Below are 19,302 nucleotides of genomic sequence, written 5' to 3'. Positions count from 1 at the left end.
GTGGGGCTTGGAGCAGAATAGAACCCTATTGCTTTTGGAGATGATCGCCAAATGTTTAGGGGTTGAAATGGACCAAATACTGAAAAAATGTCGGATTTTGCAGAAGCTATACAGACCAATCGACGCGGAATTTCGCATGTAGCTGGAGTTTAGGGAGAGGAAGAAGCCTACCAATTTGGGTGGTCATCGGATAATATTTAGCGGGTAAAATAGACCATATCTTTTGTATTGAAAAAAATCAAATTTTTCATCAAACCGCGAATATTTTAAATACCGGCGAAATCATAAAGCAATGACAAGGTTACTTCTGATCTTTACATTGATGTTAACATCCAAAAAATCGGATATATAGCAAAATATGTGCGATATATATGTCTATCAAAGAAGATATGCTTGAAAGATCTCTTATATGTCGAGAACGGCTGAACTGATTTCGACAGTTCTCATTAATTCAGAATGGCCTCTTGGCAGGAAAGAAAAAACGTCTAAAAAATCGCATAAAAATATCTCTCTAAAGATGAAAATATTGGTTTTGTAACATTTTCTCAATTTTTTTAAATTTTGTCATATTTTTGGCATATTTTCATTTTGAATTAAACATTTGGTAATATTTCTACAGCTAACAAAACTAAGTAGTTAGGATATCAGGATATCATATACAGATCGCATTTATGGCCCGATCCTTACGAAATTTTGCATGGGGATAAGATGAGGGTCAGAATAGATGCCTATTCTTTTTGGAGATGATCGCCATATATTTAGGGGTTGAAATGGACCAAAAAAACTGCAAAATTGTCAGCAGGTCGTAATTATCGCTCGATCCTCAGGCACATTTGAATGGGGGTTACCGGACATTGCAAAAGCCAAGCAGTTTTGGATGGCCATCCAAAAATATTCAATGTGTAAAGGAGTTTGCCAACTTTTGTAGACAAAATACGAAAATGTCCATTACAGTGACTTCTTGGAGAATTCACAAATACAGGAAAGACGCACTTCTGACTATTTCGTTAACGCGGATTTAGTTGAAGAATATAGTCAAATGGCTGTATCTCATATAGATGTGTTTCAGTCAAAAACCAATAATAAATGTTAATCTTTTGCCATTTCTGAGAGATTATGGGTCTTTGGGAAATATTGGTTCCAGAATAAATTGGAAATGAGCAAATTAGTTTAAGTTGCTATTATTCGAAATTTAGAGAACGAAACCTGATGGTTTTCTTTTATTATTTGTCACAATATCTTGTGGAATTCTTTCGAGTATCTCGCCTATATAAACTGTATCGTTTATTATAGTGTTGTAGGGTATTCAACGGTCGGCCCCGCTCGACTGTAGCCTTTGCTTACTTGTTTTAAGTTTTCATGGGTTTTTCTGACCAATAATCAAAAAAGAAAATTTGTGCATTAGTAGGAATAGGTTTTAAGGATCTCCTTGGACAAAAGTTGGCGATTCTCAAAAAATTTTCATATTTCATATTTTGCCATAATCAGTCCATGCATTCTTGAGTTATACGCATAATAGCTTCAGTGACCCTTTTTATAAATGTGGATAAAATAACGTTCCTCTTGGATCTGTATACATTTATGCCGAAAAACCGGATGAAACCTGTGTTGAAATCTCTAACGTCATTTTTTGCCGTGGAGAAAAACAAACTGAATTTCAAAGTATATATTTAAGGTATTTTTCCTCTTAGGCGCTTAGAAATGGCAGATTTTTATTTAATTTATGTTAATCGTATATTTTATGCATGCCAGTGGGACAGATCTTTTAATTAGAACTATTTAAAAATCCAAGAATATTTTATTAAAAGCCCATGAATATGCTAATACACATAAATATTGAGCAACCCAATCTAGTAACGCTTGTGTCTTAAGTCTTTTGTTTTAATGGTCTTTGTAGGTTCATTGGCTCAGCATAACATTTAAATTTCTTTTCTTTTTTAAACATTAAAAAATACAGATCATATTTTTGTAATTTTTTTATATTTATTAACTTTACTAAGAAATTACCAACAACTAAAAATTAAAGTTCATAATAACGTCTCGAATGCAAGCATTATTCGCAAATAATGCCAGCACTACTTGTCGCCTAATACTCAGTCTTCGTAACACTATCATGGGGGGAGGGTGTGTACTATCAACCATTCATTTCATTCAATTCCATTCCATTCTGGTTTTTTAGTAGAAGAATCTGTTGGCTGGAACATTGTAATGATAACCATCCTCTTGCAATTCATTACCGAATTCTTCTTCCAAAGGAGCGGCATATGAGGGTATGGGAATTTTGAATGTAGGTTTGGATACAGCAGGTGTCAAATACTGGGACTTGGTGGGTTTGGGTGGCAAGTATTCCGTTTTAATGGGTTGGGGTGGCAAATAGCCGCTTGTAGGAGGCAAATAGGTTGGCTTGGGTGGTGTAGGAGGCAAGTACGTGGGCTTGGGTGGTTCTGGAGGCAAGTAGGTGGGCCTGGGTGGAGTAGGTCTACGTGTGGTCGTAGTGGTTGTTGTTACTGGTTTGGGAGGCAAATAGGTTGGTTTAGGTGGTGTAGGTGGCAAATAGGTTGGTTTAGGTGGAGTGGGTGGCAAGTAGGTGGGCTTTGGTGGTGTTGGCGGCAAGTAGGTTGGTTTAGGTGGTGTGGGTGGCAAGTAGGTTGGTTTAGGTGGTGTGGGTGGCAAGTAGGTTGGTTTAGGTGGTGTGGGTGGCAAGTAGCTGGGCTTTGGTGGTGTGGGTGGTAAGTAGGTGGGTTTTGGTGTTTCAGGAGGCAAGTAGCTGGGTCTTGGTGGTGTTGGTCTGCGTGTCGTTGTTATTGGTCTTGGAGTTGTAGTAGTTGTGGTCGTTGTTGTCGTAGTGGTAGTTGTTGTGGGTTTAGGTGGCAAATATGTAGGCACTGGTTTGGGTGGCAAATATGTTGGCTTTGGTGGTGGTGGAGGCAAGTAGGTAGGTTTAGGTGTCGCAGGAGGCAAATAAGTTGGCTTTGGTGTCTCAGGAGGCAAATAAGATGGCCTTGGTGGTGGAACGGTTGTCGTGGGCAATACAAATGGTATCTCCGGCTTAGGATAATCATAACCGCTATGGTTTTCTATTTCCTTATGTGAGTAATCGTATCCATGATTATCATGATGATGATGATGGTGCTGATGATCAGCATGGTATCCGTGGTTGTTAAACAAATGTGAAACGTCGGCTCTCACAAATGCCGCACAGGCCAGCAGCAGCACAAATATTTTCTAAAACCAACAACAAAATTAATTTTTATTTAAATCAAGAATTTCTTCCACCGCCCAAAACGAAATATTAACATACCATTTTGAATTCGTATCCCCAAGAACGAAATGTGTATTTCTACGACACGTTTCTGTCGCTGTGGACGGTTCAGAGCGAAATGATATCTTTTGTTGAGTAGTTATTCTTATTTATAGTTCAGTCAGAATCCAAGCGAAAAAAATACAGATTAAATGTTCTTTTTTTTTTTTGTTCAGTCATAGCTACATGGCGATAGCGTTGTTGCTGGCAATAAAGAGCGTAGATCTGTGGCTAGCTGTTGTTGGTGGTGTTAATATTGCTTGTGTTATATATTCTCAGCGTTTTTTTTTTTCATCTTCTGAACTGAACAATTAAACAGCCTTTTTCATATTATTCCGTTGTTGTTGCTTTTTTTCTTCGCCATCAACATCATCAGCTTTTGACCAGACCAGACCATATTTAAGAGAATTACTAGCCAAGCCAGATACTTGTCAAAATGTTATGTTGTAGCCTGCTACAATTGAGTGATAAGTTGTCGGGCCGTAGGTAAGTCTGTCTATCTGTCTGCTCATTTATGCGTCACAATGAATTTTGGCTTCAATGAACATCGCCACTTATCGCTTTAGTCAGCCAGCCATAGCCACCACAAATCATAAGAACATCTCCATTCAACGAATGTTCACACACACACACACACGCACACATTATGGTGCTAATATCTTGACTTATATATTTCATTTTTAATTAATTTTCAAACTCACCTATATTTTGGCATATCTCTTTTTTGTTGTTGTTAGTGTTATATTTCATTTGGGTTCTTTTCTACCTTAAGGTTTATGGCATAATTTATGTTCAGTCCAAAATTAAAATTTTTTAGAAAAAAAAAAAAACATTTTATACTTCAGAGAATTTTCAATCTGATATGGAGAACTTTAAATATTTCATGATTTATCTATTAACACATATCCCTTTGGGGAAAAAAGGGTGTTATTTAAATTTTGATGGAAATTTTAAACATGTGCTACCTATGTAAACTGAGAGATGGTCACCGATTCAAAAATAGTTTGTAACAATTCGAAATATTTATCCTTGACACAGGATCTCACAAAGGAGAGTGTGTCCATTTTCTCCTTCATGTTAATTGGTAATGACGCTACAGGTCGCAATTGTGGCCCGATACCCAGAAAATTCAGTGTGGAGTTGGAGTTAGGCTCAAAATTGAAGTATATTGTTTTTGGATATGGATTGAAACATATTGTTTTTGGATAGGCGTGAAATGGACCTTTCCAGTTGCTCTATAGGCCACTATTTTTGACTAATCGACGCAGAATTTTACACAGGGTAGAAGCGTAGGTCAGGGTAGAAGCTTACTAAATTGGATGGTCATCGGATAATGCCAGGAGGGAGATATTCACAATAACTTTTGTGTAAAAACACCTACATTTCTATTAAACCGCGATACGCATATAACTCGAAAGCTGATATTTGGTAGCAGATACCAGATACAGCCGAGAAATACTTCTGTCAACTTTTATCAAGATCGCTTCAGATTTGGATATATCTCCAATATACAGAGAGAAATGAAAAAACTGAAACCAATTTCAGAGCGCTGTCATTTCTAAGCCACTCGTCCGACAGCTGGTAAAATTATTCCAGAGACAGCTGATTACATTGTTTACAAGAAAATAGTTTATTCGTGATGGAATTCAAACGTGATATTGTGATTTCTTTATATTTGGCTGGAAAACCACAAGGGGCTATCGTTAGAGCACTCCAGCATTTAAATGTGAATAAATCTTTTGCGTCTCGCACCATCGCTCGTTACCGTGATATTGGTAGTGTAGACTGACGTCAAGGAAATGGACGGAAGAAAACAGAAACATCAGCGGAAATGGTTCGACTTGGTCGAAACCCGCGTCGCAGTGGCCGAAAAATGGCTCGTGAACTGAACATGTGGCAATATTCCATTCGGCAAATATCGAAAAATGAGCCATTAAAATTCCAAAAAGTGCAAGAACTTACACCGCAAGAGACAGAAATAGACTCAAAAGAGCTAAAAAGTGGCTTGGCTTGGCCGAATTTGGTTTTCTCCGATGAGAAAACATTCGTTGTCCAGCAGTTTGTAAACAAACAAAATCGGTTGGCCACCAGGCCACCAGAACTTATGCGCCGGCCATTGTGTTGGTGTGTGTCGCCATAACAGCCGATGGTCGCTCTCCGCTCGTATTAATCGACCATGGTATCAGAATAAATGCCGAATATGAACGCGAAAATATTTTGGAGGGTGTATAAAAGCCTTGGGCACGCAGACATTTTGGTCGCAGACCTTGGACATTCCAACAGGACTCAGCACCATCGCACTCAGCACGCGCCACCCACCACCCAGAATTTTTACAAAATGAGGTTCATCGCTTTATTTCCAGCGCACAATGGCCACCAAAATCTCCGTATAACAATCCGTCGGACTATTGTGTCTGGAGTATTTTTGAAATCAAGGTTGGCACTAAAAAATACCAAAGTGTCGATCACCTCAAGCAAGCGCTTCGCCGGGAATGGGCCAAAATACAGCGGAGCAACATTGGGGCAGTGTGTGACGATTTCATTGGCCTTTGAAGGCCAAAAGTCGTGCAAAATGTGACCAACTCGAACAAACCTAAACTAATACGAAAAATTGATGCTATTTCTGACATTTTTTGCTTTTATTCAATAACATAACAAGGCTATAGACGTGCGGGCCGACCATGTGATACCCTACAACACTACAATATGTTCGAAGTCCCCTTATATCCAAATCCATTTTGGAATATTTCGTGTTTGAAATAATATCAAAGAGCCCAGAGGTTACCCTTAGTTTTTTGACCCGGAGAATTTGACCAATATTTACGCATTCCGTAGTGTTGTTAAGTATTGAAGTATGTGGTCCATTTTACAGCTAAATATAATTCAATGGTCAACCAAAATGCTAGACTTCTTCCCTGTCCTTAACTCTCTTCCGATGCGAAATTTCGTGTCGATTAGTTTTCAATTGTGGCCTTTAGAGCGACTACAAAATTGAAAAAAAAAATAAATAAATTTCTTTAGTAAATTTGCACCTCTAAATGTACATCTTAAGAACAATAGGCTTTAATTCTGACCCTAACCCTACCCCCATGCAAAATTTCCTGAGGATAGGACGATAATTGCGATATGCATATAATACTCTCAAAACGTAGTGTTGGGCAGTGTAAAAATTTAGAAAATTTACATTTCGAAATTGTAAGTCAAATTGAAAAAATCGCATGCGATAAAAAATATGACAAAATTTTAAAAAAATTCTACAAAAGATATTCACTTTTTTTATACCCTCCACCATACTATGGAGGGTATATTAACTTTGTCATTCCGTTTGTAACTCCTCGAAATACTCATATCAGACCCAACAAAGTATATATATTCTTGATCAGCGTAAAATTCTAAGTCGATTTAGCGATGTCCGTCTGTCTGTCCGTCTGTCTGTCTGTCTGTCTGTCTGTCCGTTTGTCTGTCTGTTTGTCTGTCTGTTGTAATCTGTTGTAATCTTTCGAATGAATTGAGATAGATGGCAAAAATTTTGCACACATGTTTATTTTTCCAGTAGGCAGGTCAAGTTCGTAAATGGGCCATGTAGGTCCATGTTTTCATATAGCCCCCATATAACGGTACCTCCATATATTCGGTATTTTGATGATTTTAGCGACATTATTCACGGGAATTGTTTCAAATTTGGCATTTGAAGTTAAAAATGGATACTACACCATAAGACGGAAAATTGTCTGTGCAGGTCCACGTCTTCGTATAGCCCCCATATAACGGTACCTCCCGATATTCGGTATTTTGATGATTTTAGCGACATTATTTACGGGAATTGTTTCAAATTTGGCATTTGAAGTTCAAAATGGATACTACACCATAAGACGGAAAATTGTCTGTGCAGGTCCACGTCTTCATATAGCCCCCATAAAACGGTACCTCCCTATATTCGGTATTTTGATGATTTTAGCAACATTATTCACCGGAATTGTTTCAAAATTGGTATTTGAAGTTCGTTATGGGAACTACAGTCTGTGACAGAAAATTGTCTGTGCGGGTCCAGGTCTTCGTATAGGCCCCATATATCAGTACCTCCCTATATTCGGTATTTTGACGATTTTAGGTACAATACCCACCGAAATTGTTTGAGATGTGGTATTTGAAGTTCGTAATGGATGCTACAGCCTGTTACAAAAAATTGTCTATGCTGGTCCTGGTCTTCGCACAGCTCCGATATAACGGCACCTCCTTAAATACGAAATTTTGATGATTTTAGCTACATTATTCAATGTTTATTTCAAGTTTCGAATTTGAATATGGTAATGGCTTATGACAAACAATGCCTATGTATGTCCACGTCGTATAGACCCCATTATAACGGCTATATTCGGTATTTTTAAAATTTTAAAAGATTTTTTTAAGGATTTTATTTTTTAATAATTTCCAAAATCGTTGCAAATGGTGGAGGGTATTAAAAGTTCGGCCCGGCCAAACTTACTGCTTTTTAACTTGTTTATTTGTATATTTTTCCACGATGTTATCGTTTTCTGGCAAGAAACCACTCCGAATTGATGGGAATTGTGAAAATCGGCTTAACGGTTCTTGATTTATAAGCAGAATAAATAAGATCAATTCTTTTACATATATATTTACCTATTTTGCTATATATCCGATTTCTTGGCCATTAGATCACTGTGATTTGGCTGGGATGGAAAATATTCGCGGTTTAGTGAACATTTTCCTATTTTCTTAAATGAATCCTAGGGTCTATTTTACCCGCTAATTATTGTCCGATGACCGCCCAAATTGGTAGGTTTCTGCCTTCTCTAACTCCATGTAACCTATCGCGTCGATAGGTTGATAATTGTGGCCTATAGAGCAACTGCAAAAACAGGAAATTTTTCTATTTTTGGTCCATTTCAACCCCTAAATCTCGTGCGATCATCTCTGAACACAAAAGGGTTCTATTCTGACCATAGCCCACCTCCATTTTCAATTTCGTGAGGATCGGTTCGTAATTGCGACCTGTAGCTTGATTACAAATTTACATGGACAGACGGACGGACGGACATACATAGCTAGATCGACTCAGCTCGGCGAGATAGGAAGATCCATATATACTTTCCTATGTGGGAAACCAATATTTTGAGGTGTTACATAATTTTTGGTCCAATCAAACTTTTAATACCCCCAACACATAATGTTGTAGGGTATAAAAATGTAAAAATTATGGCGCTTGACTTTGTTGCAGTTTTTTATCTCACCCTGTAATAATGTCCAAATGTAATATGGTGTTATGGTAACGATATTAAAAACATCGCCTAGTTTTTTGCAATCATTATGGAACAAACAAATCAGAATAAGATTTTTGATCATTTTCAACTTCTTCTAATGGAATAATTACATGTTCACAAATGTTTTGCTTTTCATATAATATCAACTCAACAGATCTCAATAGATCATCGTAAACCGACAACACCCTTTTAAAATTTCGCACCTCTTATAAGTAAAACATAAACGTTCGTTGAATTGGGATTTAACGTTTCCCTTTGTTAAACGGTCATTGATCCCAATTGAAGGTGTTTCAAAAACCTCTGCTATATCAACATTTACGAATTTACCCACCTATGCATGTTCGATTAATTCATTTAAACTACAATTTTTCAAATAATAACTAATTATTTTTGTTTTCATTCAAAAAAAAAAAAATCTGAAGATTTTGAAAAAATCTTTCCTTCTTTTTTTCAATGTTGTTCACTGCTGTTGTTGTTGTTGTTTTCAATTCCAGCTAATATTTCCGTTTCTTGGAGTTCTCAGCAATGTCTGTTTCGACTGTTGTTAAACATAGTTTTAGTTCCGTTCTGTTAACAATTGTTGAACATTAATAATTGCTTATTAACCAAAACAAACGACCAGAGACGTAGCAACATGATGCGAGCAAAAAAAAAAAAAAAAAAAAAAACACAAAACCGAAACCCGAGGCCTATGCTGGTAATGCTTACTAGTCAGTTTTTTTTGAAAGGTGTTAAAAAAGCCCGCTTATTATGAGCGGTGTGAACGTCGATGATTTTGGGGTGTGTGAGTGTGATCGAACAAAAGACTTAAGACACAAACTCAGAATTGACTGAGATATCGATGTTTGTTTATTCTCGCCCATAATGAAATGGTATTAACACTTTGATCGATTATTGTTATCATTATAATTATTATTTATTTTTGTGTTGCGTGTCTGATTCCATAAACGTTTCCAAATGGATAACTTTAACTTATTTATAGAATTCGATCATTAATCCATCGTGGAGGGAATTCCATTCAAATTATTTTGTTCGGAATTTGATTTTTTATTCTTCTGTGTAAGTATCGATATCAATAAATTTTGATGAACAATTTATTTAGATAATTGCTTCCTCAATTCGACGTTTTGAGTTAATAGATATAACAATTAATTTATCTTTATGTTCATATATGTAATCTCAATGACAAATGTGAATTGAGAATGATTGCTATTTTGAATTTTGGATGCTGTTCAATTCGTAATCATATAAGTTGATAGATAAAATTATTTGTTTTTTGAAATATATAATATTTACTGATGTGTACTCTTGTGGCTGAGACACATGCCGACTACAGCTTTAAAACTAAATTTTTGTCCTGAAAATATAGACCTGGCATGAAATTAGTTTCGATACTTGATGGTCTCAGAAAAATTCCTTAGATTAATTAATTACCCTTATGTGTACAAAAAGTGTTTCATCGAGATATACTTTTGGGGATGAAGGCTCTTGGTCAGTATTTTAATATAGATATTGCGACGTACCAGGTTTGGACAATATTGGTCACTTCCTTCATTTTATATGAGATATGTGCTAATTTTTAGAAAATGTTAAAATGTGCGTGAGTTATCAGATATAGTCGATCGAAGTATTCCATTTTCATACTTCGTTTAATACAGATAAAACAAGTAAGCAAAGGCTATAGTCGTGCGGAGCCGACCATGTGATACCCTACAACACTACAATATGTTCGAAGTCCCTTTATGTCCAAATCCATTTTGGAAGGTTTCGCTTTTAAAATTATGTCACGGAGCACTGACCAGATATTACCCTTAGCATTTTGAACAGGGACATTTGTCCAATATTTACACACTCCGTCGTGCTGTTAGTTGTTGTGGTCCATTTTATTGCTAAATATAATCCAGTGGTCATCCAAAATGCTACAATTCTTCCCTGTCCGTAACTCTCTCTCTTCTCAAGCGGGTCGACTGGCTTCAATTTTGTGTTCAGGAAAATTTTTCTGTTTTTGGTCCATTTAAACACCCAAATATATGGCGGACATCTTTGAAAACAATACGCCTAACCCTACCCTTGTGAATGCCCAAGAGGACATTCTGAATTGACAAACTTAGTCAAAATCGGTCCAGCCATTCTTGAGATATAAGTATTCTAGCCGATATATTTACAATCGGCATGTATGTAACGCTCAGAATTGACCTGTCCGTCTATTTGTAATTTCGTCGGGATTAAAAATATTCGCGGTTTAATGGAAAATTTGACTTTTATTTAACACATTCACCCACTAAATATTACCCGATGAACAACAAATTTTGGAAGACTTCTGACCAGCCCTAAGCTCTAGCCCCGTGCTAAATTCGGCGTCGATTGGTCTATAATTACGACCTGTAGAGCAACTGCAAAATCAGGAAATTTTCCAGTTTTTGTTCCATTTCGACCCTAAATATTATGCGATCATCTCCAAAGCCAGTAGGGTTCTATTCTAGCCCAACCTCCATTCGTGAAGATCGGACCATAATTGCGACCTGTAGAGTGATTACAAATTAACATGGACAGACGGACATGCATAGCTAGATCGACTCAGCTCGGCGAGCTAGGAAGATCCATATATACTTTCCTATGTGGGAAACCGATATTTAGAGGTGTTACATAATTTTTGGCCCACTCAAACTTATAATACCCCCAACATATAGTGTTGTAAGGTATAAATATTGGTATGGGCAAAATTGCAAGAAAATCGAAATTTTTTTATCCATTTTTATGAGAAATCATTAATTCCATATTCGGATATTTAAAATTCAGATCCTTTTGGGGGAAGGTACCAAAAGGAGTCGACCGATAAATCCTATTTTTAAAGCAAATCTTGTGTTAGTATAAATAATGGGATGTGTGAAATATGGAGAGAACCGGATGGTTATTTCGAATTTTATGATCGTTTTAGTTACTCAAAACGTTGACCCTTTGTGGAGTAGGTATCAGAAGGAATGGTCCGATCTCTATCACCTCTATAACATATCTTGTGCTGGTGAAAATATTGAGGCTTGTCAAGTCCAAATGGAAGCGGATTTTAAATTCGCGTTTAATGAGCTTCATGGATATTCAACATTTTGACCCTTTGGGGGGAATGCAACAGAAGAAGTGGACCGATATGTCTCATCTTTACGGCAACTCTTGTGTTAGTATAAATAATGGGATGTGTGAAATATGAAGAGAACCGGATGGTTATTTCGAATTTTATGATTGTTTTAGTTACTCAAAACGTTGACACTTTGTGGAGTAGGTGCCAGAAGGAATGGTCCAAGCTTACCATCTTTATAACAGATCTTGTGCTGGTAGAAATATTGAGGTTTGTCAAGTTTAAATGGAAGCTGATTTTAATTTCGCGTTTTATGAGCTTCACGGATATTCAACATTTTGACCCATTCTGGGGAAGGTACCAAAAGGAGTAGACCGATATATCTCATCTTTACAACAAACCTAGTGTTAGTATAAATAATGAAGTGTGTGAAATATGAAGAGAACCGGATGCTTATTTCGAATTTTTTGATCGTTTTAGTTACTCAAAACGTTGACCCTTTGTGGAGTAAGTACCAGAAGGAATGGTCCGTTTAATGAGCTTCATGGATATTCAACATTTCGACCCTTTGTGGGGAATGCAACAGAAAAAGTGGACCGATATGTCTCATCTTTACAGCAACTCTTGAGTTAGTATAAATAATGGGATGTGTGCAATATGAAGAGAACCGGATGCTTATTTCGGATTTTATGATCGTTTTAGTTACTCAACACTTTGACCCTTTGTGGTGTAGGTACCAGAAGGAATGGTTCAATCTTACCATCTTTATAACAGATCTTGTGTTGGTGGAAATATTGAGGTTTGTCAAGTCCAAATGGAAGCGGATTTCAACCAATTTCAAACTGCTGTCATTTCAAAGCCACTCGTCCGACAGCTGTTAAAGTGGCTATCGTTTGAGCACTCCAGCATTTAAATGTGAAAAAATCTTTTGTGTCTCGTAGCATCGCTCGTTACCGTGATACTCTAGCGTAACCATACGTCAAGGAAGTGGACGGAAGAAAACAGCAACATCAATAGAAATAGTAAAAAAGAAAGGTAAAGAAGCGACTTGACCAAAACCCGCGTGGCAGTGGCCAAAAAATGGCTCGTAAGCTGAACATATCGCAATTTCCATTCGGTAAATATTAACAATTAAAAAAGCAGTAAGTTCGGCCGGGCCGAACTTTGAATACCCTCCACCATTTATAACGAATTTGAAAATTTTCGAAAAAGATAACATTCGCCAAAAATTCTGTTAACATTTTAAAAATACCGAATATAGCCGTTATATTAGGACCTGCACGACGTGGACCTACATAGGCATTGTTTGTCACAAGCCATTACCATATTCAAATTCGAAACTTTAAATAAACGGTGAATAATGTAGCCAAAATCATCAAAATACCGTACATAGGGAGGTACCGTTATATAGAAGCTATACGAAGACCTGGACTTGCATAGACAATTTTCTGTCTTCCATGACGAACTTCAAATACGACATCTCAAACAATTTCGGTGAGTGTTGTACCTAAAATCGTCAACATACCGAATATAAGGAGGTACCGATATATGGGGCCTATACGAAGACCTGGGCCTGCACAGACAATTTTCTGTCTTAGGCTGTAGTATCTATTTCGAACTTTAACTGCCAAATTTGAAACAATTCCGGTGAATAATGTCGCTAAAATCATGAAGATAGTTGGTAGGGAGGTACCTTTATATGGGGGCTATATGAACACGTGTACCTACATGGCCTATTTACGAAATTAACCTGCCTACTGGAAAAATAAACATGTGTGCAAAATCTTAACCTTCTATCTCAATTCGTTCGAAAGATAGCGTGATTACAACAGACGGACAGACAGACAGACAGACAGACACACATACAGACAAACGGACATGGCTAAATCGTCTTAGAATTTTACGCTGATCAAGAATATATATACTTTGTTGGGTCTAAAATCATTATTTTGATGAGTTACAAACGGAATGACAAAATGAATATACCCTCCATAGTATGGTGGAGGGTATAAAAATATTACTTTTTGCAAAGTTTTGAGAAAAACTGATTGATCCTTTCTTGTTCTGACGGATACCCTTAGATTGGTTTCAAATGGAGGGTATAAAAAAGTAAAAAAGCTCGAGTATAGCCATTGAAGATCCAAAAAGTGCAAGAACTTACACCGCAACAGAAAGAAAATAGACTCAAAAGAGCTGAAGAGTTGCTTCGCATGACCAAAAATTGTGACCCACCGAATTAGGTTTTCTCCGATGAGAAAACATTCGTTGTCCAGCAGTTTGTAAACAAACAAAATGATCGCGTTTAATTGCCAAAGAGGTCAGCTGAAAATGTGCACCTTCGGTTGGCCACCAGAACTCAAATATTCTGGAGGGTGTATTAAAGCCTTGGGCACTCTGGAGGGTGTATTAGCCTTGGGAACTTTCTAACCACATGTCTTAAAAATTACAGTAAAGTCTTAATTGGTCACAATCGTCTTTTATATTTGGGTTCAGAATTTGATAGCATTTATCTTTGGCAAAACTTCTCGTTCTTTTCGACATGTCAAATATTGTGGTTTTGTTTATTATCAGTTGTTAATAAATTGATTTGGTGCAACAATAAATTATATTGACAAAAATTCTTTAACTATGCTGCTTAATTGGATGTCGACATTTTTTGTTAAATGTTGTTGTTTTTTTATTTTTTTTTTTTTTATATTTTATTAATTTTAATTAGCCAACACTTAACACCACTGCACCCATATATTTTTTTTAATTCCAACCGAAGATTAGAATTTGTTGATTAGCCAAAATTATATTTGTTATTAAATATTACCTTTTTTTGCACCCAACAAACAACACCCATGAATCGTCAAGAAGCTACGCTTTTAAAGTTTGTTGTCTTTTTTTTTGGTTGTTATTATTATTGTTATTTTCCGTTTTGCAGAAGCCAAACAATTAACAAAAAAGAAAAAAAGATGAAATGAAATGAAGACGAGAACAAGCCACAATGTATAACATCGCAATGTTACCAAAAACACAAGGGGTTGTCATTAATCACCGAACATTTAACACCAGCTTAACTCGCTAATAAATGTGGCAAATTAAAACTAAAATAGTAATGACTGACAGAAACCAAAAAAAAAGAACAAGAAAACGGAAAGTGTTTGCAAGAATTTAGTGGAATATGAAAATTGATCTGAAACATCATTAACCCTGTGCAAATATTACGTTTTAAAATAGCTGTGACTTCCTATTCATGCAAACAAACATCACATTTTGATGAGGGCAGTTATTTTTGGGCGATTAACACTAAATATCTAGAGCATTATTTCAAAATCCTTTTTTTGGGAAAATGTGTTTTGAATAGCGAAAGTAATTTGATTTTTTGAGTAAAACTTATCCTCCATTTTCTTCAAAGTTCGCAGATTGAAATATTTTTACCATTTCATATTTTTTTTTCAGATTTAAATTTGTAAATATGATGCATGTAGGTCTAATCTTTATTTCACCTCTCTCAAAAAAAAAAAAAAAAAATAATATACTTCTGGGAAGAATATCCCAGACCAAAAACCAGGGAACTGATCTTTCCAAAACCTAGGTATTCCCTGACTCACCCTCTGGTAAACATTACCATCGTTCTCCACTAATAAACAAACGTTGTTTTTATAAAAACAGCAATAAAGGGATTAAACCTGACCATTTTGCAACAACAAAATACTATGGTATCCCGAACAAACAAGCCAACACTGTTCTGCATTATTATTTTGACAGACCTACTTTTAGGCCCAAAGTAAAGGAAAAACCCACTTTAAAATATTAAATTCATTCCAACTGTTCGCTTTTGGAATTTTTATACCCTACATCACATAGTGGTAAGGGTATAATGTAAAGGAAGCGAGATGGGCCCATACTTACATTCGAGGATCTTCAGAGAATCACTTTTTGAGTCGATATAAACTTGTCAGTCCGTCTGTCCTTCTGTCCATGTATTTCTGTGAATAAAATGCAGGTCGCATTTATTATCCGATTGAGATGAAATTCTCTAAATAATTTTTGTTTGGCCCAAGTACAAACCCTATTGAAATTGGTGATCATCGGATCAAATGTAGGTATAGCTTCCATATACAGGGTGAGATAAAAACAACTGCAACAAAGTCAAACGCTATAATTTTTACATTTTATTTTTAAATTTTATTGAATGAGAGCAAAAAATGTCGGAAATACCATCAAATTTTAGAATAAGTTTAGATTTGTTCGATTTGGTCACCTTTGCCACGAATTATGGATTTCAAATGGCCAATGATACCGCTACACGCTGCCCGAATGTTGCTCTGCGGTATTTTGGGCCATTCCCGGCGAAGAGCTTGCTTGAGGTGATCGACACTGTGGTATTTTTTAGTGCCAACCTTGCGTTCCAAAATACTCCAGACACAATAGTCCAACGGATTGGTATCCGCAGATTTTGGTGGCCATTGTGCGCTGGAAATAAAGCGAAGAACCTCATTTTGTAACCATTCTTGGGTGGCGAATGCAGAGTGCTATGGTGTTGAGTAGTGTTGGATGTCCAAGGTCTGCGGCCAAAATGTTTGCGTGCTCAAGGCTTTAATACAATCTCCAGAATATTTTCGCGATAATATTCGACATTTATGCTGATGCCACGGTCGATTAATATGAGCGGAGAGAGACCATCGGCCGTTATGGCGGCCCACATCATCACCATCGCCGGCGCTTGAGTGCTGATGGCCAACCGAAGGTGCACATTTTTAGCTGACCTCTTTGGCAAGATATCACGATCATTTTGTTTGTTTACAAACTGCTGGACAACGTATGTTTTCTCATCGGAGAAAACCAAATTCGGCAGTTCACCTCTTTCAGCCAAGCGAAGCAACTCTTTAGCTTTCTTGAATCTATTTTCTTTCTGTTGCGGTGTATGTTCTTGCACTTTTTGGAATTTCAATGGCTTTATCCCGATCTCATTTTTCAATATTTGCCGAATGGAATATTGCGACATGTTTAGCTCACGAGCCATTTTTCGACCACTGCGACTCGGGTTTCGATCAAGTCGTTTCTTTACTTTCCGAACCATTTCTGCTGATATTGATGTTCTCTTCCGTCCACTTGCTTGACGTCGGTATACACTACCAGTATCACGGTAACGAGCGATGGCACGAGACACAAAAGATTTATTCACATTTAAATGCTAGAGCGCACTTGTGGCTTTCCAGCCAAATATAAGGAAATCACACTATCATGCTTGAATTTCATCACGAATAAATTTTTTTCTGAAAAATTCCCACCAAAATGCTTTTGGAATAACGAGTGGATTAGAAATGACACAAGTCTGAAGTTGGTCGCAGATTTTTCATCACACCCTGTATATCTTTAACGGATTTCGGGTTAATTGTGCACCAAATAGCAAATATAAGTCCAAATGACCTGAATTGTTGTCAGTCTAGAATCAAGTATGTCAAATTTGGTGAAAATCGGTTCAGATATAGCTGTTGCTCCCATATATAAGTTTCATCCGATTTGGTGTTTAAGTCCCTTATATTCGTAATATGCATTCGACAACAATGATATTTGGTACAATATATCTTGTGGATTTCGGAAATACCTTTGCCAAATTTTATCGATATCGGCCAAGATTTAGATATACCTCAAATATATATTCTTAATCCGATTTCAGGTTTATTGTGCAAATAATGGCTAATATCAGCTTAAATGAATTTCCATTTTGTGGAACTCGGACTAGAATATTTCTAAAAAATAAACATCTACACAAAATATCAGGTTAAATTGCCTGTTCCTGTATGCATATTTACATAATGTTCCTTCCGATGGATTTTCTCTTCTAAGTAATTATGAATTTATATTGTGTAACCCGTTTTTGAAAAATATACCCCATAATTCAGTACTGACCTACATCACAGCTTTAGCAAACTAACTACAAAAATTGCTTGTTTCTTTTGTTGAGAAAACAACTACAGAATCTGGGATTTTTGTTAAACGAATACCAGTTATTTCTAGGTGTTATTTCTTATCAAAAAAAATGGTGGACAAACGCCATTACCATATGCATGTATTCCATAAAAAAAGATAATTGAGTAGCTCCGTTTCAATTGACAATTAAACAAATAAATTTGGTGTTGGACAGGTATGAGCGAACAAAAATATAAATTTTACCGGTTTCAATTCATGAAACATATGGTCAGATAAAATTTGAATATCGGCGCAAAATTTCACCAAATAGGTCATAATTTTAATTTACTTTTTTAATGCATTTGTTACCACTTTAGTAAAGTTATTTTTGATCAAATGTAGCACGTGTAATAATATGCCGAAAAAAGAGAGTATAATAACACTCGTTTTCGGAAGATGCGCAATGGATATTGTTAATTAGATTGATCTTATTTGGATATTACCATATTGCAAATATTTTTGGTGCAATCCACAATTTTTTTTTAATTTTGATGTATAATTTAGATTTTTAACCGATTGTCATAATATTTATTAATATAAGTTCCCTTGAAATGTTTGTTTGTAATTTATGGACTCGAAAACCGCTGAATAGATTTTCCTGAAAATTTCCAGTTTCCGCCTCAAAGTAAAATAGCCTATGTTTTAAACTCAATTAAATTGTTGTGTAGTTTGTATACCCTACACCACAAGGTGGTCAGGGTATTATGTCTTTGTGTGTAACAGACAAAAGGAAACGAGATAGACCCATAGTTCCTTTCACATCTGAGTCGTTTTATGCATGTCCGTCCGTCTGTCCAGATGAAATTTTGCACAAATCATTTGTTTGGCCCAAGGACAACCCCTATTGAAATTGGAGATAATCGGCTAACATTTGGATATATCTCCCATATATATCTTCGTCCGATTTGCCTTTTATTGTGCAACAAACGTGTAATATCAGGCCGAATGGTATGAATTTTGCCTGAAAATAAGTATGCCAAATTTTATCGAAATCGGTTCAGATATAGCTATAGCTCCCATATATATTGGTCTTCCGATTTGTTATTTTTGTCCTCCGCAGCCGTAATATACACTCTGTAACAACAATATTTGAAGAAATATATCAAATATAACTCAGAAATACATTTGCTAAATTTTATCGAGATCGGTTCAGGTTTGGATATAGCTCCCATATATAACTTCTTCCGATTTACCTTTTATTGTGCACCAAACGTCTAATATTCGTCCAAATGAGATGGGATTTGGCACTTACGAATTGAGTCTAGAAGCTAATATGTCAAATTTGGTGAAGATCTGTTCAGATATAGCTATAGCTCCCATATATACTATTCATCCGATTTATTATATTTGGTACCCACAGCCGTAATATGCACTCCGTTACAACGATATTCAGGGAAATATATCAAATACAGCTCAGAAATATCTTTGCCAAATTTTATCGAGATCGGTTCCGATTTGGATATAGTTCCGATATATATTTTTATCCGATTTCAAATTAATTGTGCACCAAATGGGCAATAAAAGTCCGAATTTAAAAGAAACAAATGCTTCGGCATATTTAGTCCTTTGAACTTTAAATTATAATTATAATCATAGCTAGTATAATTAAATTCTCCCATAAAAACTTTTAATTGTTATGCGGAGCTCTACTTTCCAACCGGGTTCAGCAAGTTAATTTCATATAT

The 19,302-nt window shown here is 36.2% G+C and overlaps 1 protein-coding gene across 1 annotated transcript; it reads right to left on the bottom strand.

Moving 5' to 3' along the window:
• Positions 1 to 2,012: 2,012 nt before the first annotated feature.
• On the bottom strand, positions 2,013 to 3,374 carry LOC101895470 (uncharacterized). The gene is made up of 2 exons (XM_011292826.3): positions 3,302 to 3,374; positions 2,013 to 3,225 (listed from the first exon to the last, which is right to left on the bottom strand). The coding sequence occupies exons 1-2, from the start codon at positions 3,302 to 3,304 to the stop codon at positions 2,176 to 2,178; spliced, it is 1,053 nt and encodes a 350-aa protein (XP_011291128.2). The 5' UTR covers positions 3,305 to 3,374; the 3' UTR covers positions 2,013 to 2,175.
• Between the last annotated feature and the right edge of the window lie 15,928 nt (positions 3,375 to 19,302).

Source organism: Musca domestica, unplaced genomic scaffold, assembly GCF_030504385.1.
Source record: "Musca domestica strain aabys unplaced genomic scaffold, Musca_domestica.polishedcontigs.V.1.1 114, whole genome shotgun sequence".
In the NCBI taxonomy this organism is placed as follows: Eukaryota; Metazoa; Arthropoda; class Insecta; order Diptera; family Muscidae; genus Musca; species Musca domestica.
The sequence above is the reverse complement of the archived record's forward strand: the minus strand, read 5'-3'. Positions and strand labels throughout refer to the sequence as shown.